Below are 26,205 nucleotides of genomic sequence, written 5' to 3' on the forward strand. Positions count from 1 at the left end.
ATGGCAAGAATGTCTTTCCTCAGATTAGGAGACCAAAACTGTACGCAATACTCCAGGTGTGGTCTCCCCAATGCCCTGTACAACTGCAGCAGAACCTCCCTGCTCCTATACTCAAATCCCCTCGCTATGAATGCCAACATACCATTCGCTTTCTTCACTACCTGCTGCACCTGCATGCCTACTTTCAATGACTGGTGTACCACGACACCCAGGTCTCGTTGCATCTCCCCTTCTCCTAATCGGCCACCATTCAGATAATGGTCTGCTTTCCTGTTCTTGCCACCAAAGTGGATAACCTCACATTTATCCACAATATACTGCATCTGCCATGCATTTGCCCACTCACCTAACCTATCCAAGTCACGTTGCAGCCTCCTAGCATCCTCCTCACAGCTAACACTAGAGGGCATACCTTTAAGGTAAAAGGGGCAAAGTTTAAAGGAGATGTGCGGGGAAAGTTTTTATACACAGAGGGTGGTGAGTACCTGGACCACGTTGCAAATGGTGGTTTAGTTTAGAGATACAGCGCAGAAACGGGCCCTGCGCCCCACCGAGTCTGCGCCAACCAGCGATCACCCCGTACACTAGCACTACCCTACACACTAGGAACAATTTACAATGTTGCCGAAGCCAATTAACCTACAAACCAGCACATCCTTTTGGAGCGTGTGAGGAAATTGGAGCACCCGGAGGAAACCTAAGCGGTCACAGGGAGAACGTACAAACTCCATGTGGACATTCAGTACCCGTAGTCGGGATCGAACCCAGTAAGGCACTGTGCAGGGTGGTGGTGGAGCAGATATGATAGTGCAGGGAATGGAGGGATATGGACCGGGTGCAGGCCGATAGAGTTGGTCTTGGCATCGTGTTCAGCACAGCCAATGTGGGCCGAGGGTTCCTGTTCTTCTCAGGGCTGTCTTAACGCATGGGCCTGATGGGCACTTGCCCGGGGCCCCACGAGCATAGGGGCCCCATGCTGATCTGTGTATGTTAAGTGACTTGCAATAAATAAATACTACTTTTAAAATGTAGGTTCAATAAGTGCTTTTTTCGCAACATTTTCCATCCCTAAGTGCTTCTCACAGCGATCTGTAAGTGCTTTTCGCAACAATGTAGCACCCTAAGTCCATCGCTAAGTGCTTTTCGGTAAGTGCTTTTCGCCGGCACGACAGGGGGGGGCTGGTAGGGAAAGGGGGGTGGGGGAGAGTAACGGTAGGGGCCCCAGTACACTGCTTTGCTCGGGGGCCCATAATGCTGTAAAAACGGCCCTGGTTCTTGTGCTGTACCATGTTCTGAGTGCCACCTCCCTTACACACACCAATGCTCCAGGTGGCCGCTCCACTCTGTCCACCGAGGTATGTCCAGGAGAGACTCCCTGATATTTAAGCCCCTTGTCGCGGCCCCAGCTTGGATCGTTCCTCGTTACTGGAGCTGGAACCCGCAACAGCCGAGTCAGCAAGCTGTGAATGGCAGGACAGGGCGTGTTGGGAGCCAGCCAGGGACAGCTTCATGGGCAGGCACGCCAGCTTATTAAACTTTAAAGAGAATTAGAAGCAGCCTGCGGCAGCGATGCTGGGATTAATCAGGTTCTCGGGCCGGGAACAGAGACAGGAGGAAGCCGCTTGGAGAGGGTTAGATGAAAAGCACCTCTGGTGAGAACAAGTGTGGCTGTGTGGTGATAAGGCAGCCCAGAGAGAGGGACCGCTGGCTGCTCAACAAAACTCCACAGGACAATATATGCTCCTGCACGGATACGCCGCTGCACAAACACAACCCCCCAGTAGGTGGAGCAGTCACTGCAGACGCTGGAAACTGGAGCAAAACAGAGTGCTGGAGGAACTCAGCGGGTCGTGCAGCAGCCGTGGAGGGAATGGACAGGCAACGTTTTGGGGCGGGACCCTTCCTCAGACTGATGAAGTAGGGGCGACAAAGCTGGGAAAGAAAGGTGGGACCAGGAAAAAATTGGCAAGTGATAGGTGGATACAGGGGAGGAGGGTGGGTGTCACCTCACCTGTATCCACCTATCACTCGACAGGCCTTGTCCTGCCCCCACCTCTCTTTTCCAGCTTTCCTGCCCCCTGGTCTAACAGTCTGAAGAAGGATCCTGACCCAAAACATTGTTTGCATATTCCCTCCACAGATGCTGCCCGACCCACTGAGTTCTTCCAGCACTTTGTGTTTTGCTTAAGCAGTTACTGTGCATGGGACATGGTGTATGGCGAACAGCATGTTGATAACTTCTTTCCTGGTCGACTTTAGTTTAATTTAGAGATACAGCGCAGAAACAGGCCCTTCAGCCCACGATCCCCGCACACTAACATTATCCTACACACTAAGGACAATTTACAATTATACCAAGCCAATTAACCTACAACCGTACGTCTTTGGAGTGTGGGAGGAAAGTGGAGTTCTCGGAAAATACCCACGCAGGTCACGGGGAGAACATACAAACTCCGTACAGACAGCACCCTGTAGTCAGGATCGAACCTGGGTCTCTGGTGCTGCAAGGCAGCAACTCTACCGATGGGTCACCTTGCTGTCCTTGTTGGATGGTGTGGGGTTGGACAAAAGATAAGGTTAAGGTGTTTGCCATATTTTATCATCTACATTCTGACCTTAGAAAATATGACCAGATTTTAGCTGGGATTTTGCCAAATCTTTGGCCCTGCCTTAGACAATAAACAATAGGTACAGGAGTAGGCCATTCGGCCCTTCGAGCCAGCACCGCCATTCAATGTGATCATGGCTGATCATTCTCAATCAGTACCCCGTTCCTGCCTTCTCCCCATACCCTCTGACTCCGCTATCCTTAAGAGCTCTATCTAGCTCTCTCTTGAATGCATTCAGAGAATTGGCCTCCACTGCCTTCTGAGGCAGAGAATTCCACAGATTCACAACTCTCTGACTGAAAAGGTTTTTCCTCATCTCCGTTCTAAATGGCCTACCCCTTATTCTTAAACTGTGGCCCATGGTTCTGGACTCCACCAACATTGGGAACATGTTTCCTGCTTCTAACGTATCCAACCGCTTAATAATCTTATTTTGTTCAGCGAGAGAAGCCTCTGATGGTGTTGGGGACACAGCAGGTTGGGTGAGATGCAGGTGGGGGAAACAACCATAAACCCTGACCCCCCCCCCCCCAATAAGATTCCAACTGCAGATAAATATTTACTTCTCCCACAGCCATGCTGCTGAGCTTCCCCATCGCTCTGCATCCCTGATTGCTGTCGGGAATGCTCGTTGCAGTACAACACTGCCAAGAGGAGCTGCAAATTAAAGTGCCGACTTCCTGGCATGGGAGAGGCTCTTCCCAGTCTCAGGAGAGAGCATGTTTATACCCATGCCCAACGGGAATGCTGCATTAGAGGCTGTGTGGGGAAGACATTCCTGTTCGTAGGGAGGCCAGAACCAGGGTCGCTCCCTGGGGAAAGAGATCTCCCTCAGCATCTACAATTTGAAGAGACACTTCAAGGCAAGTTTCAGGGAATGATTTTAAAGCAAGCTGCGGAAATGAAGGCAGGAAAATTAGACGGTTGAGAGGAAAAGGCGAGGCAGGGTGATTGACGCGGTCGCTGACAGGCACAGGACATTCACAGTCCATCCTCCATTCACACACCACCATGTATGTCCAATCTCTCCCTGTAATTAATCCCCTTGGAAACCTCCTTTGCACTCTTTCCAAAGCCTTCACATCCTCTGAAGGGGTTGACTGGAACTGCACGCAATAATCCAAATGTGACCTAACCAAAGCCTATCAAAGCTGAATCATGACCTCCTGACTCTTATACTCAATGGCCCGACCTGTGAATGTGAGCACACTATATGCCTTCTTCACCACACTAGTTACAGGTTGAAGTTGGGTGGTTGGAGATCAGTGGATATGCGAGTGCTCTCTCCCCGATGTCCTGCCCAGACTGAACATCGGTGGCACGGAGATGCTCCTACCTTGTCCTGAGCCTCACGTTGCCGACGCACCTCAACCCGCTTCTGAATCTCCTCCTGAACACCTCTGGCGTACTGCGAGTCGAGCTCCTCACTGAAGACAGAAACCGCGGTGAGTGCGAGGAAGAGACCTGAACCCCCTCCCCTCCCCTGTGTGCTGAGACCCCCCTCTTCTTGCTCCAGAACATGAAGAGGGGGCAGGGGGGAGGTACATTGCTGCCACTGAGTCCTGACGTTCTTTGGGCGGGGAGAAAGGTGGACGGGAGGAGTTTTTATAGGTTAGTTACCTAAAATTGAAGACTTCAATGTCCATACCAAAGATTTACATAAAATGCTGGGGTAACTCAGCGGGACAGGCAGCATCTCTGGAGAAAAAGGATGGGTGACGTTTCAGGACGGGACCCTTCTTCAAACTGCCGAGTTATTTTGTGTGTAAATTAGGTATTATCTTTGTGTGTAAATTATGTATAAACCAGCATCTTCAGATCCATTCTACACTCAATGTTCATACTGTTGGGTTGTAAGCTACCCAGGTGGAAGATGAAGTGCTCTTCTTCCACTTTGTGTGTGGTCTCACTCTGGCAATGGTGGAGGCCCAGGACAGAAAGGTCATTATGGGACTGGGAAGAGGAGTTAATATGATTAACAACCAGGAGATCCAATAAGCCTTGGCAGGTGAAATGGCCACTCCAGCACTTTATGTCTATTGTTCGATGTTGGGAACCAAGCCCACTGAGTCAGTCAGAGGTGGCTGATCAAAGGGCATGCTCTGGTCGAATGTTCACCATCGCTTCAAGTATTGGGCATAATTAGATGGACCACCTCAGCAAGCTTTCGACATGTAGTCCCTGGTCTTCCCCAAGCCTGGCCCACTGCCATCCTGAATCACCCGCAAAGCCAATCCACACCCACGCCCCCCTCCAGCCCATGCGTGAGCCACTCACATGTGCTGCTGCTCCTCCCGGCTGTAGTGCTGGGCCTCCATCTCCTCCTCATCCTGCAGCCTCTTGGCCACACTCACGTCTCGCCGCACCAGCTTGCTCTTCTCTATGTTCAAGGCGTAGTGTTGTTCAACTGCGGGCACCAAGACAGGGACACCGTTCTCACTGACCGCCGCCTCGGACAAACCAGGCGCGCCCAGGGGAAGGTCCAGACCTTCCACCAAACTCTGCCACCTCCAAACCTCCACCCTCACCGAGTTCACCCTTTTACGTTTCCCCCACACCTCACTCTCCCAGATTCACCCAGGGTGATACAGAGCCCACCTGTCTTCAGAGATACACGTCCCCAGCCACCCTCCTTCCAGGAACCTTCACTGCAGCCTTTCCCCACTCCTGGATTTCATAAGCTCATACATCTTGGGAGCTGAAAATGGCCATTCGGCCCATCAAGTCTACTCCGCCATTCATCATTGCTGATCTATCTTTCCCTCTTAACCCCATTCTCCAGCCTTCTCCCCATAAACCTTGACGCTCTTACTAATCAAACTTAAGGGTCGTGAGTGTTTATCGACCAAGATACGATGACATTCTTACTGGCTGCAGCTGAACAGGCCCATAGGCGAATAACACAAAGATCACAGTTGCTAAGGTTAGTGTTGTTTAGTGTTCAAGAGGCTGAAGGTTACTGACCAGTTCAGAGGTCATTATTGATTAACCTGGTGTAAACACAAAACCCTTTGAAAGCAGCGATTGGAAAGCAGATTGTAGGCATTGAAGACAAGCTGCTCTCTGGTCCCAAAGAGCATTCCCCGACCCCGCTCCCACTTACTCTCCTGCTCCTGAAGATTGTGCGCCAGGGCGCTGTCCTCCAAGACTGCAAAGCCGCGGCACACTGCAACAGAGGAGAGAGGAAACATTCTGGTCACTCCCTCCGTCTCTGGTAAACGTACCCGCCAGGCTGGGGTCTGCTCCAGTCAGACACACCAGCACAACCAACCACTTGCTCAAGACCTGCTTCTCAGAACATTGCAGCACTCCGCATTGCCATATTGCCTGGACTTCATGCAGAATAAACATCACCTTTAAAAAATAGGTTTGTAAAAGAGTCTCTTTTTTACAAGCTGGAAAGGGTGCAGAGAAGATTTACGAGGATGTTGCTAGGACTTGAGGGCCTGAGCTATATGGTTGAGCAGGCTAGGACTCTATTCCTTGCAGCGCAGGAGGATGAGGGAGTATGGGGGAGTATGAGCGCAGGAGGATGAGGGAGTATGAGGAGTGATCTTATAGAGGAGTGCAAAATCATGAATCGAGAACCAGACAACATAAATTTAAAGTGACAGGGGAAGGGGAGATTTAATAGGGTAACTTTTTCACACAAAGGATGGTGGGTGTATGGAACAAGCTGCCGGAGGAGGTAGTTGAGGCGGGTACTATTGCAACATTTAAGAAACATTTAGACAGGACAGATTTAGAGGGATATGGGCCAAACACAGGCAGATGGGACTAGCGTAGATGGGACATGTTGGCCAGTGTGAGCAGTGTGGGCCTGTTTCCATGCTGTAAGACTCTCTAATCCCCTATCACAAGAACTGACTAGCCAGTGAGTGGCCATTTATAACTGCCAATATCATGGACAACCTATCCATTGACAGGAGAGATTCCCAAGGCTCTTCATGGGAGTGATGGCTAACAGCGTTTAACTCAAGAGCCACACACTACCAGGGCAGGCAATCAGAGAGGGAGTGGTGAGGAGCGCCTTCACCCAGGCAAGGGAGGTGAAGGTCTGGGAGGGATCCAGGGGCTGGTGCCAAGGTTGCTGAAAGCACGGCCACAAGCTCCACCACCTCCTGCCCGGGGCCGTTAAACAGTTAACCACGACAGATTCCTGAAGCAGTGAATCAGAGTCTGTGGCATGAAAGGAATGGGCCAAGATAAACAGCACGTCAGCTCAGGGTGACAGTGCTGGCTCTCCGACTGATTCATCAGGTCCTATTCCCAGACCCCACTCCTGGATCTCCTGGGCAACATCCATCACTGCATTCTGGGAATGAGGGAAGGGGGAGGGGGTGCTGTTGAGGTGGCATGTTAAGCAAGTCTCTCAGGGTGGTCAATCTGTGGAGTTCTTTGCCACGGAAGGCTGTGGAGGCAAAGTCAGTGGACATATTTAAGGCAGAGATAGATAAATTTTTGATTAGTACGGGTGTCAGAGGTTATGGGGAGAAGGCAGGAGAATGGGGTTAGGAAGGAGAGATAGATCAGCCATGATTGAATGGCCGAGTAGGCTCGATGGGCCAAATGGCTAATTCTGCTCCTATCACTTATGATCTTATGATCCTTGCCCTCTCGGGTGGGTGTAGCGATTCAGCACCCTACCCAGTGAGAAACAGGCATTTCTCCCTGATGGTCCATCGTAGTTACCCCTCAACCTGCATCGCCAATCCCCTTGTTCAGTTGCGGCGCTGTTATTTGCGGGAGCTTGCGGCACATGTTGACACGCCTGCTTCCCTGCAACAAGGCTTCCATTGCAAAGTACTTCCCTGCTACAAGGAGAGCTTGGACAAGCTTTGATTGTTTTCTCTGGAGCATCGGAGGCAGAGGGGAGGCCTGATGGAGGTCCCCTGCAGCCTCCAGATGCCACAAATGCTGAGGAAGAAATGCAAATTATTTTAGAAGAACAAAATAGGATTTTGTGAAGGCAGCTGACCATGACAGAGGTTAATTCTCCACTTGGAGAATTTGCACCTCTGTGGAATGGGTGCAAAAGGAAGGGAGAATGTGGAGAACCCTTTCAGAGAGGCAGTACAATACATTTGGACTGAATGGCCCCCTTCTGAGCTGTAAGATTCAATAACTCTGGAAACTTGCTGACTGAGGGGTAACTTTTTCACACAAAGGGTGGTGGGTGGATGGAACGAGCTGCCGGAAGAGGCTGTTGAGGCAGGTACTTTTACAACGTTTAAGAAACATTTAGACAGGTACATGGATAGGACAGGTTTAGAGGGATAAGGGCCAAATGCAGGCAGGTGGGACTAGTGTAGATGGGACGTGTTGGCCGGTGTGGGCAGGTTCGGCCAGAGGGCCTGTTTCCATGCTGTAAGTCTCTATGACTCTATGTCTGGGGACTAATGATTGTTACTACACCCATGTTCCCACCCATGTCATTAACAACAGAAAATGTATTGTGAAAGGCATGCGAGATACCTCACTGCCCACACTGTCTCCAGCTTCCTGTCTCAGTCAGAGCCAGATCCTCCACACAATCTGCTCGCTGGTATCGGGTGGCTTGTTTTGAGACACTGACTGAAATCCACACGCCTGGGATCACGGCAAAACCCTCCCTCGGAGGGCAAAGAGGGGGAAGTGATTGTTTCAATGGAGCAGCAGATGTTTCTCAGCCCAGCCCAGGGGAAAGACAAGGCAGTGGCCGGGGTTGAAGTCGGTGAACAGACTGGAAACATACAATTATTCACCTCCCCATGTCCGCTTGTCCAGGGTATTGTTACTCTGACATCTCTGATCATCGGAGGTATTTATTTCACAAAATGCTGGAGTAACTCAGCAGGTCAGGCAGCATCTCAGGAGAGAAGGAATGGGTGACGTTTCGGATCCCGAAACGTCACCCATTCCTTCTCTCCTGAGATGCTGCCTGACCTGCTGAGTTACTCCAGCATTTTGTGAAATAAATACCTTCAATTTGTACCAGCATCTGCAGTTATGTTCTTACTCTCCTATCATCGACATCAATGTACACTGACATCGAACAGTACAGCACAGGAACAGGCCCCCCAGCCCACAATGTCTGTGCTGAAAATGATACCAAGTTAAACTAATCTCCTCTGCCATCATGTGATTCATATCTCTCCATATCTCTACGTGTCTATCTAAAAGCCTTTTTAAATGCCACTATCTTATCTACCTCCACCATAACCCTTCGCAGTGCATTCTGGGCACTCACCACCCTCTGTGTAAAAAATAAACTTGTCCTGCACATCTCCTTTAAACTTTGCCCATCTCAAAACTATGGCCTCTAGTGTTGGACATTTCCATTCTGGGGAAAAGACTTTGCTCGTTTACCCTATCCACGTCTCTCATAATTTTATATGTCTATCAGGTCTCCCCTCAGCTTTGGGTGTTCCAAAGAAAACAATCCGAGTCTGTCCAACCTCTCCTTATAACTAATGCCCTCTAATCCTGGCAGCATTGCAGTAAACTTCTTCTGCACCTTCTGCAGAGCATCTACATTCATCTTGTAATGGGGTGTGAATGGACATCCTTCACATGGGAGACTGTTCCCGGGAGCAGGTGACCATAGCCTTCACCCTACAGGGTGCTCCAGCCATTTGGCAGAAGGCCAGACGCATAGTACTTTACACCAGGGATCACTGGATGGGTAACGAGGTGTGAGGAACCAAGGATGACCTTTCCCAGGGACTGACCACAGCAACCTGAGCCCACCAACGGCCAGCACCCCTCCTGTGGACTCGCACAGACCCCCTGCACAGTGGGAAACTGGCGACATAGCAGTGGAAGGCTGCTACTGGTGGGGCATGAAGAACTGAAACTGGTACCGAGAACGTTCACTGTTCCCCAAATACCAAGAACACTGAAACTGATAAAAAAGGTGAAATGCGGAATTAATGCAGGAAAGACCCTCATTCCAAATATGACTCTGCGAAATAAATCGCACAGTAATTCTGCGGTAGTCAATGAGCTGCAGTAGTCAGTGAGGTGGGTCTTGAGACTGGGATTCGTTTGCCTGTTAACCAATGAAGTTGATGCCAGCCTTGGGCCAGAGGAAGGGACTGGCTCAGCTCATCCAGCCTTCAGGCATTGCCGGTAACTCAAGGACAGGGCCATTTAGTTTAGTTTAGTTTAGAAAAACATTGTGGAAACAGGCCCTTCAGCGTACAAGTCCTAGCAGACCAATGATAACCTGTTCACTAGTTCTATGTTATCCCACTGGTGTGTAGCCAGGGCTGGTGGTGTTATCGTTAGAGTGCACAGGACTGCAGGGGTTGCGATCTGCAGCAAAGAGCCAAAGACCTGGAAGAACGCCTCGGATCCGGCAGCACCTGCGGAAAAAATGGTCGAAGTTTTGGGTTGAAACCCTGTATTTTGGATAGAGTGGATGTGGAGGTGATGGTTCCACTGGTAGAAGAGTCCAGGACTAGAGGTCATAGCCTCAGAATTAAAGGACATTCTTTTAGCAAGGAGATGAGGAGAAATTTCTTTTGTCAGAGGGTGGTGAATCTGTGGAATTCTTTGCCACAGAAGGCTGTGGAGGCAAACTCAGTGGATATATTTAAGGCAGAGATAGATAGATTCTTGATTAGTACATATGTCAGAGGTTATGGGAAGAAGGCAGAAGAATGGGGTTAGGAGGGAGAGATAGATTAGCCATGATTGAATGGTGGAGTGGACTTGATGGGCTGAATGGCCCAATTCTACTCCTGTCACATGATCTTATGATCAGGACCGAGAGCACAGAGGGATGGCTGATGTCGGTGGATTTAGTTTAGTTTAGTTTATTGCGATGTTTATAGGCTCAGTGCTGTCTAGGACTGCACAGTTCACAGACCAATCCCAGGACCCATTGAGTGCCCTTTTACGGTGCACAGAAATGTGGGAGCCAGCAGGTGATGTTTAAAAGCTCTGCTAAATAATGGGCTCCTTTCAAGATCAAAATGTTAGCAGCTGCAAAACACCCTTTGTTGTGGTCGTGACCTAACTAAATCAGTCCACAATGTCTGGCATGTTTGTTCTCCTGCTTACAACAGTGATTGCTCACAGCACATTAAACAAGAAGTGTTATCAAGCTAAAGCCTCCTCTGCCCTTTCGGTTGGATCCCACAGATTTCTGACCATTATTTCAAGTGTAGCAAGGGGTTCCACTGGGTGCCCTGGCCAATACTTAGTTCCTCAAGCGGCAAACACCACTGTAAACTGGTGACTGCACCGTTCGCCATCCTCCTGTCTGCGGTGGCTGTTACAGTGGTTGACACTTCACCCAACTCACAACCGTTAGCAGATGTCGAAAGTACTTCTTCCCATTAAAAGCTGCAGTTGTGAAAAAGAAAGTATTTTCTTTATTCTATTTTTAAAGCCACAGTCTCAGATTTTCAAGCTGGAAAGGGTGCAGAGAAGATTTACCAGGATGGACACAAAGTGCTGGAGTAACTCAGCGGGTCAGGCAGCATCTCTGGAGAAAAGGAATAGGTAACATTTTGGGTCAAGGCCCGTCTTGCCAGGACTCGAGGGCCTGAGCTACAGTGAGCTAGAGGGAGAGGTTGAGCAGGCTCGGACTCTAACCCTTGGAGTGCAGGTGGATGAGGGGTGATCATATTGAGGTGTCCAAAATCATGAGAGGAATAGATTGGGTCGACGCACAGAGTCTATTGCCCAGAGTAGGGGAATTAACAACCATGGGACGTAGGTTTTAGGTAAGGTAGAAAGATTAAATAGGAACCCGAGTTTAGTTTAGAGATCCAGCGCAGAAACGGGTCAGTCGGCACACAGGGTCCGCAACGTTGAGCAATCCCCGCACACTAATGCTACCCGACACACACTAGGGACAGTTTCACATTTATACCAAGCCAATTAACCGAGAAACGTCTTTGGAGTGTGGGAGGAAACCGAAGATCACGGGGTGGAACGTACAAACTGTACAGACAAGCACCCGGAGTCAGGATCAAACCCAGGTCTCTTGCGCTGTAAGGCAGTAAGTAGCTCTACCGCTATGCCACCGTGCCGACATGGGGGCTAACATTTTCACATAAAGGGTGGTGGGTGTATGAAATGAACAGCCGGAGGAGGTCGTTGAGGCAGGTGCGATCAAAACGTTTAAGAAGCATTTAGACAGGTGCATGGATAGGACAGGTTTCGAGGGATATGGGCCAAACGCAGGCACGTGGGACAAGTGTAGGTGGAACATGTTAGTCGGTATGGGCAAGTTGGGCAAAGGACCTGTTTCCATGCTGTATGACTCTGACACTATTTGCTGTTGACTTGGTCTGAATTACACCAACTTGTTCTGCAGAGACCAGGCGCACAAATTGGGCCCACAGCAACTGCAGATGGTGGAATCCTGAGCAACTGCTGGAGGAACTCAGCGGGTCAGGCAGCATCTGTGGAGGGGATGGACAGACGACGTTTCAGATCAAGACCCTTCTTCAGACTGATTTAAGTTGGTCTGAATCAGCCTGAAAAAAGGTCCCGACATAAAATGTCCCCCTGTCCATCCCCTCCACAGATGCTGCCTGACCCGCTGAGTTCCTCCAGCAGTTGGCGTTTTGGTCACAGAAGTTGTTGAGTCAAATGGTCGACTGGAAATGTACAGGATAGAGTTTGATAATTACAGGACTGTCCCAGGACACTGAACCAGAGTGGATGGACAGTTTTGTTTTACACGAGGCGGCGGTTGCCTGGAATGTCCTGCCAGGGGTGGTGGTGGAGCGAGATGTGGCATTTGAGAGGCTTTTAGACAGGCACAAGGATATGCAGGGGAAATAAGAGATATGAATCACTTGCAGGCAGAGGGGGTTAGTTTATCTTGACATCATGTCCGGCACGAACATCGTGGGCCGAAGGGCCTGTTCCCGTGCTGTGTTCTATGAGTCAGTACACAATCCAATAAAAGGATAGAATAGGCTCAGGGGGCTGAATGGACTCTTGCTCCTGAAACATTTACACCCTGTCTGCTCATTGCCTCACCCCACTGAGGGCTGGAATTATGTTAAATTTGAAGAAGATTCCAGACCCGAAATGTCACCTATCCGTGTTTCTCAGAGATGCAGCCTGTCCCGCTGAGTAACTCCAACATATTAGACAATAGACAACAGGTGCAGGAGTAGGCCATTCGGCCCTTCGAGCCAGCACCGCCATTCAATGTGATCATGGCTGATCATTCTCAATCAGTACCCCGTTCCTGCCTTCTCCCCATACCCCCTGACTCCGCTATCCTTAAGAGCTCTATCTAGCTCTCTCTTGAATGCATTGAGAGAATTGGCCTCCACTGCCTTCTGAGGCAGCGAATTCCACAGATTCATAACTCTCTGACTGAAAATGTTTTTTCTCATCTCCGTTCTAAATGGCCTACCCCTTATTCTTAAACTGTGGCCCCTTGTTCTGGACTCCCCCAAGATTGGGAACATGTTTCCTGCATCTAACGTGTCCAACCCCTTAATAATCTTATACGTTTCGATAAGATCTCCTCTCATCCTTCTAAATTCCAGTATATTGTGTCTATTCTCGATGTAAACCAGCAACTACAATTCCTTCCTACACAGTCCCTAGAGATGCTGCCTGGCCCGCTGAGTTACTCCAGCATTTTGCGCTTTTTTTCCACCAGCGAGTGTTGTGGAATAAACCCAGACGTGAATTCGCCCGCTGCCCTGGCAACCGTGGGTAGAGACGGTGTTCAGGCCAAAGATCATCCGTCCATCTCATAGAGTGTTGCTCAGCTCCCACCCACCACAGGCCGGTGAAACAGGCTCGGTTACCACGGAAACACTGGCCGCCTCTGCAATGCTGGCCGAGCCAGGGGAAAATGACGCTCATCCCCACTCGGATGCAGGGACCAGCGTCTGCGAGCAGGGAGGCTCCCCTGCCCGTGTACGAAGGACCTGCTGGTTCCTGGTTCACACCGAGGAACAACACTAAGGATATTCTTGCTATTGAGGGCGTGCAGCGTAGGTTTACTAGGTTAATTCCCGGAATGGCGGGACTGTCATATGTTGAAAGACTGGAGCGACTAGGCTTGTATACACTGGAATTTAGAAGGATGAGAGGGGATCTTATCGAAACGTATAAGATTATTAAGGGGTTGGACACGTTAGAGGCAGGAAACATGTTCCCAATGTTGGGGGAGTCCAGAACCAGGGGCCACAGTTTAAGAATAAGGGGTAGGCCATTTAGAACTGAGATGAGGAAAAACATTTTCAGTCAGAGAGTTGTGAATCTGTGGAATTCTCTGCCTCAGAAGGCAGTGGAGGCCAAGTCTCTGAATACATTCAAGAGAGAGCTAGATAGAGCTCTTGAGGATAGCGGAGTCAGGGGGTATGGGGAGATAGCAGGAACGGGGTACTGATTGAGAATGATCAGCCATGATCACATTGAATGGTGGTGCTGGCTCGAAGGACCGAATGGCCTCCTCCTGCACCTATTGTCTATTGTCTAAAATGCTGCAGTAACTCAGCGGGACAGGCAGCATCTCTGGAGAGAAGGAATGGGTGACGTTTCGGGTCGAGACCCTTCTTTAGACAGAGTCATTGGAGAGGGAGTCTAGAGATGTGGAAGGGTAGGGGTAATGTAAGAAAATAACTGCAGATGCTGATACAAATCGAAGGTATTTATTTTCACAAAATGCTGGAGTAACTCAGCGGGACAGGCAGCATCTCAGGAGAGAAGGAATGGGTGACTTTCGGGTCGAGACCCTTCCCCCCAGTTCACAATGAACCACTCTACATTTCCTGGCTTAGCAGCGTCTGCTTTGATGTGTTGTTTTAACACCTTACCCTTCCATATCTCTTGTCCCCCTCTCCCCTGACTCAGTCTGAAGAAGGGTCACCCATTCCTTCTCTCCAGAGATGCTGCCTGTCCCGCTGAGTTACTCCAGCATTTTGTGTCTATACTCGGTGTAAACCAGCATCTGCAGTTCCAGCATTCAGTGCCTATCCCCTGCTTGTTTTGAGGGGGGGGGATCTCCGGTGTGCGGGGGGGGGGGGGGGGAGAGCAGCTGGAATACTCTAACAGTACCTCTACACAACCCTCCCCCTCCCCCTATGGACTCAAACACATCCCAGCCGCCCACACCTCCATGGGCGGTTTCTGCAGGAACACCGCGACTCACTAATTGCCGCTTGTAAACACGGAGCGTGGGTCGGCCTCGTCGGAAAAGACAAGCTGAGGAACAGAGGCGAGTGAAGCCACGAAGACAGATGGACGTGTTTTTGAGTCGGCGGCCTCTGCCAAACCGAGTGTGTTGATGGAAACTCTGCGATTACACATGGACTGCTGAGGGGAGCAAAGGGAGGCAGTGGCTGAGGTCACAGCTGGCTTCAGTTTGAAAGGAAGAGGTGGGAAGAAAGGTGCTTTATTTGAAACGGTCCAAGTCTGCACACACCCACATTCCAGGTGTCTCCGTCTGCCCAGAGTGAACCCAGTCTACACGAGAACGCTGGAGTGCCAGGGAGGTGGTACAACCCACCACGACTCTGGTTTCTGTGATGCTCAGTGGGTAGAGCAGCTGCCTCACAGCACCCGAGGCCCAGGTTCGATCCTGACCTCGGGTGCTGCTGTGTGTGTGTGTGTGGAATTTCCTCCGGGTGCTCCGGTTTCCTCCCACATTTGTCTGTAGGTTAAATGGTCCCGTAAGAAAGCCCCCCAGTGTGTAGGGACTGGATGCATAAGTTGGATAACACTGAACTAGTGTGATTATTATCTGAATGGTGTCAGATTAGGAAAAGGGGAACTGCAACAAGACCTGGGTGTGCTTGTACATCAGTCACTGAAAGTAAGCATGCAGATACAGCAGGCAGTGAAGAAAGCTAATGGGAGGTTGGCCTTCATTGCGAGAGGATTTCAATTTAGGAGCAAGGAGGTCCTACTGCAGTTGTACAGGGCCTGGTGAGACCGCACCTGGAGTATTGTGTGCAATTTTGGTCTCCTAATTTGAGAAAGGACATTATTGCCATTGAGGGATTGCAGCGTAGGTTCACCAGGTTAATTCCAGGGATGGCGGGACTGACATACGATGAAAGAATGGATCGACTGGGCTTGTATTCACTGGAATTTAGAAGGATGAGAGGGGATCTGATAGAAACATATAGAATTCTTAAGCATTGGACTGGCTAGATGCAGGAAAAATGTTCCCGATGTTGGGGGAGTCCAGAACCAGGGGTCACAGTTTAAGAATAAGGGGTAGGCCATTTAGGACTGAGATGAGGAAAAACTTCTTCACCCAGAGAGTTGTGAATCTGTGGAATTCTCTGCCACAGAAGGCAGTGGAGGCCAATTCACTGGATGTTTTCAAGAGAGAGTTAGATCTAGATTTAGGGCTAAAGGAATCAAGGGATATGGGGAAAAGCAGGAATGGGGTACTGACTTTAGATGATCAGCCATGATCATATTGAACGGCAGTGCTGGCTCAAAGGGCCGAATGGCCCACTTGTTCACCTATTTTTCTATGTTCTATGTTTCCATTAACAGGTAATCGCTGGTCGGCGTGGACTCGGTGGGCGGAAGGGCCCGTTTCCATGCTGTATCTCTGCACTAAACGAAACAACATCACACAAGTCCCTCAGCAAATCCTGCTCCTCCCTTACTCCCCCTCTTCACTACTTTCTCTATCACACCCAAATCAGCCCTCCACCTCCCCCTCCCCAATCGAATGCCCTGCCCCTCCTGCAGTCCAGTCCCTCTGTGGGTCTCAGGGAACATTTTTCTTTTATCTTTTCTAATACATCCCCTTTCATGGATGTATCTGTACACTGTAAATGGCTAGATTGTAATCATACATTGTCTTTCTGCTGACTGGATAGCATGGAACAATAAAATAAACTGAAACTCAACTCTCAATGCCTGCTGCAGCCCCTATCTGATCTGGATCCATTCTCACATGCACAGAGCCGACCTTAACTCACTTCTGATGTAGTCCAGCAAATCACTGCTACGTCTAGTCTCCACCAGGGAGGGAGATTGAAGAAAAAATTGTGGTCTCTAACATACACACACACACACGCAGACACACAGAGACACACAGAGTTAGCAGTAGAGTGGGTGGATATGGTGATAATGTAAAATGTCCCCACAGTTATCCACGACAATTTTGAAGAAAAAAGGGCACTTTTTTTCGCTCAAAACGTAAGCATTCCAACTCAATACACATCGTTGATGAGACGCCCCCGGGTGTGTTTGGCCGAGGGAGCGGCAGACAGATGGAGGCTCGCTGTCCGAGCAGACACCGGCCCTCTGACCCTCGCTCCCTTTGAAGGGGGTGCTCTGGGAACAGATCCCTGAACAAGGAGTGTCAGAGAGCGGGCACCAGCTCATTCACATGTTAATGCCTCACAGATGGGGCCAGAGAGAGACAGGTACAAACACTCTCTGCACAGGGGTAGGGAGGGGAGGCAGGGGCTCACCAGACCACAGAGGTCTACACATCAACATAAACAATCTGATAAAACCCCTGCCTAAAAACAGTTACTTAAGCAGAACAGAAACTGATGTAAAACAGAAACCAGCTGTTGAAGGGTAACGTTTTCAACACAGTGGGTGATGCTATATGGAATGAACTGCCAGATGAGGTAGTTGATGCAGCTACAATAACATTTAAAAGACATTTAGACGGGTACATGGATAGGAAAGGTTTAGAGGGATATGAACCAATTGTGCGTAAATGGGGCACGAGGAACTGCAATTGCTGATTTTTCAAAAACACAAAGTGCTGGAGTAATTCAACTGGTCAGGCTGCATCCCTGAGAATGTGGATAGGTTACATTTTGGGCTGGGATCCTTCTTCAGGCTGATTGTGGTGGTGGGGGGGGGGGGGGGGGGGCGGGGAGGGGGGTGAGAGAGCTGGAAGAGAGGAGGGACAGGACAAAGTGTGGCAAGTGATAGGTGGATAAAGGTGAGGGGAGTTTTTTTGATTGGTGGATGGTTGGACAAAGGTCAGAGATGAAAAGACAGAAGGTGTGAGAGAAAGAGATAGGAGTGGGCGGCACGGTAGCGCAGCGGTAGAGTTGCTGCTTTACAGCGAACGCAGCGCCGGAGACTCAGGTTCGATCCTGACTACGGGTGCTGCACTGTAAGGAGTTTGTACGTTCTCCCCGTGACCTGCGTGGGTTTTCTCCGAGATCTTCGGTTTCCTCCCACACTCCAAAGATGTACAGGTATGTAGGTTAATTGGCTGGGTAAATGTAAAAATTGTCCCTAGTGGGTGTAGGATAGTGTTAATGTACGGGGATCGCTGGGCGGCACGGACTTGGAGGGCCGAAAAGGCCTGTTTCCGGCTGTAGATATATGATGATGATATGATAGTATGAATTGTGAAGCCAGAGGAACTAATGAAGGGTGGAACGGGACAGGCGAGGGGGAAGGGGGAGGGGGAGAAATGGGTGTGAATCTAGGTGGAGTATAGGATAGAGAGGGGGTGGGGAGTTGTTAATAGATTAGTTACCTGAAGTTGGAGAATCCAGTAGTCATTATGTTAGTTTGTTGGCTACTCAGGCTAGTTTAGGTAGATTAGTCGACCACCTTGGTTTGTATGGACGAGTTGGGCCAAAGGGCCTGTCCCCATGCTGTCCAACTCTATAACTAGTGTGGAAATCCTTGTGGAGACTTCGCATTAAATACATATATTTTATCTTTTACCTCTCTGCTACCATCTACAAGGACTCACCTCAGGGCTTACAATGGAAAGAAGTTCCAGAATTGCAAGGCAGAGTTTAGAACCTTCCACATAACAATCCATGAGATCTATAAGAGGTTAAACAGAAGCTGGGGAAAAAGGGTGGGATGGGACTCCAGCTGTTGGTTTGGCCAAATGGTTTCCCAATGATAATATTAGTTTATTGTGGTCACGTGCGCGAGATACAGTGAAAAACTGTATGCTCTGCAGGTAAATCACACCATACTTACATTAGGCTGGCAAAAGAGAAAATAAACAGGTTGCAGTATATAGTGTCACAGCTACAGAGATGGTGTAGGATTGAGAACGCCAGTTTGTGCGCGAGTTCAGAAATGGACTGGGTGGAAAAGGCATGGGGTGTGAAGGGGAAAGAACAGGAGGGTGAGGCTGCCTGGAGAGGACTTTCCTTGAGCAATGACACAATGGGACAAGTGATCTCCTATGAACTGCAGAAATCAAAACCTTTTGAAACACGTGATTAAGAGAAACATTCTGGAGTGGGTGAAAGTCACGGTTAGCGGATTCAGTTCTACCGCATGGGCAGGATCTGTCTACCAGCCGAGTTCAAGAATGGTTAACATTTGTGAACAATCTCATCTTTTGGTAATTTCAGCTAATTCCTAACTGCCATGTTCCGGTTTTGCACCGGCCTTTTGTTTTCAGGAGCATTTACCCAATATCATCCTCGAGTGATCCATTGGAAACCTCCCCACCCAGATCCAAGAGAGGGGAATGATGATGAGATTTTCCACCGTCAACAGGGATGGGGGTGGTCGATAAGCCCACCCACTCCCGCTCTTGAACAAGGGCAGAATAAAGAACACCTGCTCCCTGAACCAGAGGATGTTCACAAGTGGATCCCGGGAATGGACTGCTCAGTCCAGAGACAGTGGGAATAAAGATTGTGGGCCACTGCGGATTTTAAATATCATTGAATAAACTCGCTGCCATTTGCTAACAGTTTGCTGATGTTTATGTCCATGAACACACAGTGATGTTTTTGCAAACAGGGGCACAGAAGGCTGGTGTTACAGAGAGCTCCCAGCCTGTTTATTCTGGACTCTACAACCCAACTTAAAACAAATACACTAAATATTTTACTAGTTCTGCCAACCAGTTTTCTCCTCAGGAAGTTTCTGGTGGGAATTAAACTTCCAGAATCAACAGGGCAACTGCTCCACACTTTACCAGGTTGGGGGGGGCGGGGGGGGGGGTCATTAGTCTAGGTTTAAGTGGGATTAAAATCTTCCACACTGACAGACCAACAGTTAGAGCAGGTAAGACAGGGTTGAAGAGGCAAAGAATGGCTCCCTCTGCATTATTACAACAAACATTCTCGAGGCAGGGAGAGCATGGGTCTAGATGCAGGGAAATGGAAAAGATAAAAACATAAGGTTAGAAACAGACAAAAACAATTTTTATGCAATCCCATTAAACACTCTCAGGGCAGAAGCAACATAGGTTATAAGCAGAACATAGAACAGTACAGTAGCACAGGACAGGCCCTTCAGCCCACAATGTCTATGCCAAACATGATGCCAGGTTAAACTAATCTCTGCATGCATGTGATCCATAACTCTCCATTCACTGGATATCCATGTGCCTTTTAAATAACACTATCAGATCTAAAGATGTTAAATTCTATCTACATTATCAAAGTCCTGCCAAGTAGGAAAATGTACTGAATACAGCTCTCTTTTGTCTGCCCAGTCAAAGTCCCTCCATTCACTTACATCAATTTTTGTACTTTCCTTGACTTAGTAAATGCAAGAACAATCATACGTATTAAATCCAACCATATATCCAAGATTATTCACCACTGTTACTCTTTATAATTTTGTGAGATAATGAGTGGTCACCTCAACGAGATGACACTCCATCACTGCAAAATGGAGAATTGGTTTTCAGTCGTTAGTATTTTATCATTTCAATAAATTTCCTACATATTGCATTGACTGATTACAAGCTCAGCATTCATCCAACCATCTTGGACTGTACAATTGACTCCGTCCCACCCACCCCAAGTAGTGGTGTAACCTCATCGCCCTCTGGGCTCTAAACTCTGATATTCTTTTCCTAAACTAAGGGTGGTGAGTATATGGAACGAGCTGCTTGAGGACGTAGTTGAGGCAGGTACAATAACAACATTTAAAAGTCATTTGCCCAGCCGGGTACATGGATAGGAAAGGTTTTCAGGGATATTGGCCAAATGTGGACAGGAGTGAGTGGCATAGATGGGTTATCTTGGCTGGCATGGGCAGGTTGGGCCGAAGGGCCTGTCTCCATGCTGTATGACTTGCCTAATTCACACTTCCCCAAATGTCTGACCAACAGTTTATAGCACTTTGCTTTGACTCAGTATAAATCTTTCGATGATTTACATACACTCTGTGGATGACTTGTAGACTTGGAATGTTTTACTGTGTTTATGGTCCTTGCAAAATGAAAGGAAGAATTAATAAGAACCATAAACAAATCTACACGCACAAACCTGGAGACGGAGAGCCTCAACCCCCCCACCCCCCCCTCCCCCACCCCCCCCTCACCTTCTCGGACCCGAGGTAGATTGGACTGATCAATGGCAATTTCACTCATGGCGGAGTTGAGAGTGAGTGGGTCTGAGTGGGAGCATCCAAACAATCAACCTTCGGAAAAAAAACACGCACAAAATATTATACGGGTAAAAACAGAATTCATAGCCTACTGATGGAACTTACAATTCTAAGATTTAAAATACACAAATTGAGCACTGTGTGGAATTAGACCCAGTGGACCCCTGGGGGTGGTGGGACAGGAGGAGTTGTGCTGGAAGAGGTAAGTAACGTGACATTGGACAACTCCACTGGCTGTTGGAGAAGGGAGAAGAGGGCTTCTCTCAGGAGCACATTGAAAGGTGTTAGCATCGGATACAATGCAGTACTGATTCTGGAGGATCAGCCATGATCATATTGAATGATGGTGCTGGCTCGAAGGGCCGAATGGTCTACTCTTGCACCTATTTTCCCCATTTCTATGTTTCTACAATAGCGCAAGCCTTCATTCTTACGCAGTGACGCAGACCCGATAGTCCTGGGCCTCCTCCATTGCCGGATTGAAGCCACAGGCAAATTGAAGGAACAGCACCTCATATTCCGCTTGGGTTGCTTACACCCCAATGGTATAAATGTCGAATTCTCCAACTCCAAACAGTACCCCCGCCCCCTCCCGCCGCCCACCCCAACAGCCCCTCTCTTTGCCCTCATCACCACCCACCTCACACATTTCTCCAACCATCTCAGTTACCGTGTGTAGGAAGGAACTGCAGATGCTGGTTTATACTGTAGACACGAAATGTTGGAGTAACTCAGCAAGTCAGGCAGCATCTCTGGGGAAAAGGGATGGGTGCCGTTTCAGGTTGGAACCCTTCTTCAGACTTCTAAGTTGGAAGAAGGGTTCTGATCTGAAACGTCACCCATCCTTTTCCCCCAGAGATGCTGCCTGGCCCGCTGAACTACTCCATGCACTTTGCTTCCATCCCTGTTACCCTGTTCCTTTCCCCTCCATCCCCAATTCCCTTTCCTCCTAACCTTTCCACCCATATCACTCCCTCTGGCTTTGCATTTCACTCCTCCTCTCTTTATCTGACACCTTTTTGTCTCCTTTTCACCTCTAGCCTTTGTCACCATCTGCCTATCACCTCCAACCCCCCTCACCGGGATCCACCTATCACTTGCCAAGCTTTGCCCTGTTCCCACTTCCCTTTCCCGGCTTCCCCCCCTCCTTCCATTACATCGGTGTGAAGGGTCCCGACTGGAAACATCGCCTGTCCACTCCCTCCACAGATGCTGCCTGACCTGCTGAGCTCCTCCAGCACTTTGTGTTTTGCTCAACATTTCAGCATCTGCAGTTCCTTGTATGCCCTTTCAGCTTTCCTGCCTTCCCACAACGTCCCATGGGGTAATATATCCTCCCCCCCCCCCCCGCCCCCCCCCCCCACCTCCCAGTCCACTTAGAATGAAAAGTCAACAATCCTCCTCCTTGCTCCACGGATGCTGCTTGACCAGTTGAACTTTCCCAGCAATAGACAATAGACAATAGACAATAGGTGCAGGAGTAGGCCATTCAGCCCTTCGAGCCAGCACCGCCATTCAATGCGATCATGGCTGATCACTCTCAATCAGTACCCCGTTCCTGCCTTCTCCCCATACCCCCTCACTCCGCTATCCTTAAGAGCTCTATCCAGCTCTCTCTTGAAAGCATTCAACGAACTGGCCTCCACTGCCTTCTGAGGCAGAGAATTCCACACCTTCACCACTCTCTGACTGAAAAAGTTCTTCCTCATCTCCGTTCTAAATGGCCTACCCCTTATTCTTAAACTGTGGCCCCTTGTTCTGGACTCCCTCAACATTGGGAACATGTTTCCTGCCTCTAATGTGTCCAATCCCCTAATTATCTTATATGTTTCAATAAGATCCCCCCTCATCCTTCTAAATTCCAGTGTATACAAGCCCAATCGCTCCAGCCTTTCAACATACGACAGTCCCGCCATTCCGGGAATTAACCTAGTGAACCTACGCTGCACGCCCTCCATAGCAAGAATATCCTTCCTCAAATTTGGAGACCAAAACTGCACACAGTACTCCAGGTGCGGTCTCACCAGGGCCCGGTACAACTGTAGAAGGACCTCTTTGCTCCTATACTCAACTCCTCTTGTTACGAAGGCCAACATTCCATTGGCTTTCTTCACTGCCTGCTGTACCTGCATGCTTCCTTTCATTGACTGATGCACTAGGACACCCAGATCTCGTTGAACTCCCCCTCCTCCTAACTTGACACCATTCAGATAATAATCTGCCTTTCTATTCTTACTTCCAAAGTGAATAATCTCACACTTATCTACATTAAACTGCATCTGCCATGTATCCGCCCACTCACACAACCTGTCCAAGTCACCCTGCAGCCTTATTGCATCTTCCTCACAATTCACACTACCCCCCAGCTTAGTATCATCTGCAAATTTGCTAATGGTACTTTTAATCCCTTCGTCTAAGTCATTAATGTATATCGTAAATAGCTGGGGTCCCAGCACCGAACCTTGCGGTACCCCACTGGTCACTGCCTCCCATTCCGAAAGGGACCCATTTATCCCCACTCTTTGCTTTCTGTCTGTCAACCAATTTTCTATCCATGTCAGTACCCTACCCCCAATACCATGTGCCCTAATTTTGCCCACTAATCTCCTGTGTGGGACCTTGTCGAAGGCTTTCTGAAAGTCGAGGTACACCACATCCACTGACTCTCCCTTGTCAATTTTCCTAGTTACATCCTCAAGAAATTCCAGTAGATTTGTCAAGCATGATTTCCCCTTCGTAAATCCATGCTGACTCGGAATGATCCCGTTACTGCTATCCAAATGCTCAGCAATTTCGTCTTTTATAATTGACTCCAGCATCTTCCCCACCACTGATGTCAGACTAACTGGTCTATAGTTACCCGTTTTCTCTCTCCCTCCTTTCTTAAAAAGTGGGGTAACATTTGCTATCCTCCAATCCACCGGAACTGATCCTGAATCTATAGAACATTGAAAAATGATCTCCAATGCTTCCACTATTTCTAGAGCCACCTCCTTAAGTACCCTGGGATGCAGACCATCAGGCCCTGGGGATTTATCAGCCTTCAGTCCCATCAGTCTACCCAAAACCATTTCCTGCCTAATGTGGATTTCCTTCAGTTCCTCCATCACCCTAGGTTCTCCGACCCCTAGAACATTTGGGAGATTGTGTGTATCTTCCTCAGTGAAGACAGATCCAAAGTAACGGTTTAACTCGTCTGCCATTTCTTTGTTCCCCATAATAAATTCCCCTGTTTCGGTCTTCAAGGGACCCACATTTGCCTTGACTATTTTTTTCCTCTTCACGTACTACTTTACCTCCCACTTCCAGCATCTGCAGTATTTTGCTTATGAATCTACACACAGCCTCGACTCACTAATATCACTGTGGGCTTTTCAAAAAAATATTTGAAAAAATAAACTTTATTCGTAATAATAAATATACAAAATTAAAACCGTATAACTTTCCGAAAGCGATGTTAGTGTGCCCACACATTCAGTAGTGCCAGTGTTACAGCCTGTGGCATTAGATCCCGTGTGGTAATGAGCGTTAGACCCGGTGGTTTAGTAACGTAGACTCCACGGTGGTGAGACCTAGTGGTGCTGTAACAAGGGTTAGAGCCGGTGGTGTTAACATCTCTCTTTACAAATAACACCATTGGCATTCAGGTGGCCCCCGAGGTGATGTACCCTCCCTTGTTTGGGGTGGGGGGGGGGTCCTGGCAAGGGCAGCATTTACTCCCCACCCCATCCCATCCCATCCCACCCTCGGTTCCCCCTCGCTGTGGGAGGGGGGGGGTGAGGGGGGGGGGGGTGAGAGGGGGGGGGGGGAGGTCCGGTACTCCATTATTCTTATAGAAACATATACAATTATTAAGGAATTGCACACGCCAGACGCAGGAAAACATGTTCCCGATGTTGGGGGAGTCCAGAAACAGGGGCCACAGTTTAAGAATAAGGGGTAGGCAGTTTTGAACTGAGATGAGGAAAAACCCTTTTCACCCGGAGAGTTGTGAATTTGTGGAATTCTCCGCCTCAGAAGGCAGCGGAGGCCGATTCACTGGATGCATTCAAAAGAGAGTTAGATAGACCTCCTAGGGCTAGCGGAATCAAGCGGTATGGGGAGAAGACAAGGGTACTGGTTGTGGATGATCAGCCATGATCATATTGAATGGTAGTGCTGACTCGAAGGGCCGAATGGCTTACTCCTGCACCTATTGTCTATGTCTCTATGTAACTATGTATCTCCCAGGACTTACACCGGAGGGGCAGTGGGATCTCTGTACGGCGGGACGGGGTGGGGACCCGAGCCGGAGCTCATCTCAACCCCTTACACCCTTCACCCCCGTCCCCCAAACATCCACCCTCAAACCCCACCAGTGGTCCCAGCAAACCTTGCCGCAGTCCTTCTACCTCAGCCACAGCCCCAGCCCCAGCCCCAACCCCATCCCCAACCCCATCCCCAGCCCCAACCCCAGCCCCATCCCCATCCCCAGCCCCATCCCCAACCCCAGCCCCATCCCCAACCCCATCCCCAACCCCAGCCCCAACCCCAGCCCCATCCCCATCCCCAACCCCAGCCCCAGCCCCATCCCCAACCCCATCCCCAACCCCAACCCCAGCCCCATCCCCAACCCCAACCCCAACCCCATCCCCATCCCCAACCCCATCCCCAACCCCATCCCCATCCCCAACCCCATCCCCAACCCCATCCCCATCCCCATCCCCAGCCCCATCCCCAACCCCATCCCCATCCCCAACCCCATCCCCATCCCCATCCCCATCCCCATCCCCAACCCCATCCCCATCCCCATCCCCATCCCCATCCCCAGCCCCATCCCCAACCCCATCCCCATCCCCAACCCCATCCCCATCCCCATCCCCATCCCCATCCCCATCCCCAACCCCATCCCCATCCCCATCCCCAACCCCATCCCCATCCCCAACCCCATCCCCAACCCCAGCCCCATCCCCAACCCCATCCCCATCCCCAACCCCATCCCCATCCCCATCCCCAGCCCCAGCCCCATCCCCAGCCCCGTCACAACCGAAATCCTACCACCCACCGCCGCCGGGTACCGGCCAGTATCGGGGGGGGGGGGGGGGGGGGGGGAGAGTTAGAGTTAGTGGGGCTTTGATTTTCAATCAATAAATGCAGGAGCCGAGCCCCAGCGGGACATTACCAGCCTCCGCCTCCGGTGTCTCCCCGTCTCCGCTCCGTCGCCCAACAGAACAGTCGCTGCAAAACTTTCCCAAACTTCCCCCAACCTCCCGCACTGTCTCCGAGCTGTGTGTCAGTCCCAGCTCAGTGCTCCGTCTTTATATCA

At 49.7% G+C, this 26,205-nt stretch overlaps 1 protein-coding gene across 1 annotated transcript in view; it reads right to left on the reverse strand.

Moving 5' to 3' along the window:
* Nucleotides 1–26,205, reverse strand: part of ccdc187 (coiled-coil domain containing 187) — a 40,796-nt gene extending 14,591 nt beyond the window's left edge. The window contains exons 1-5 of the mRNA XM_078425135.1: nucleotides 26,062–26,205; nucleotides 20,835–20,933; nucleotides 5,713–5,775; nucleotides 4,887–5,016; nucleotides 3,946–4,036 (exon numbers count right to left, since the gene is read on the reverse strand). Of these exons, the coding sequence (XP_078281261.1) occupies nucleotides 3,946–4,036; nucleotides 4,887–5,016; nucleotides 5,713–5,775; nucleotides 20,835–20,883 (333 nt within the window). The 5' untranslated portion in view covers nucleotides 20,884–20,933; nucleotides 26,062–26,205. The remainder of the gene's footprint in view (nucleotides 1–3,945; nucleotides 4,037–4,886; nucleotides 5,017–5,712; nucleotides 5,776–20,834; nucleotides 20,934–26,061) is intronic.

This window comes from Rhinoraja longicauda, chromosome 30 (assembly GCF_053455715.1).
Source record: "Rhinoraja longicauda isolate Sanriku21f chromosome 30, sRhiLon1.1, whole genome shotgun sequence".
Lineage (NCBI taxonomy): Eukaryota > Metazoa > Chordata > Chondrichthyes > Rajiformes > Arhynchobatidae > Rhinoraja > Rhinoraja longicauda.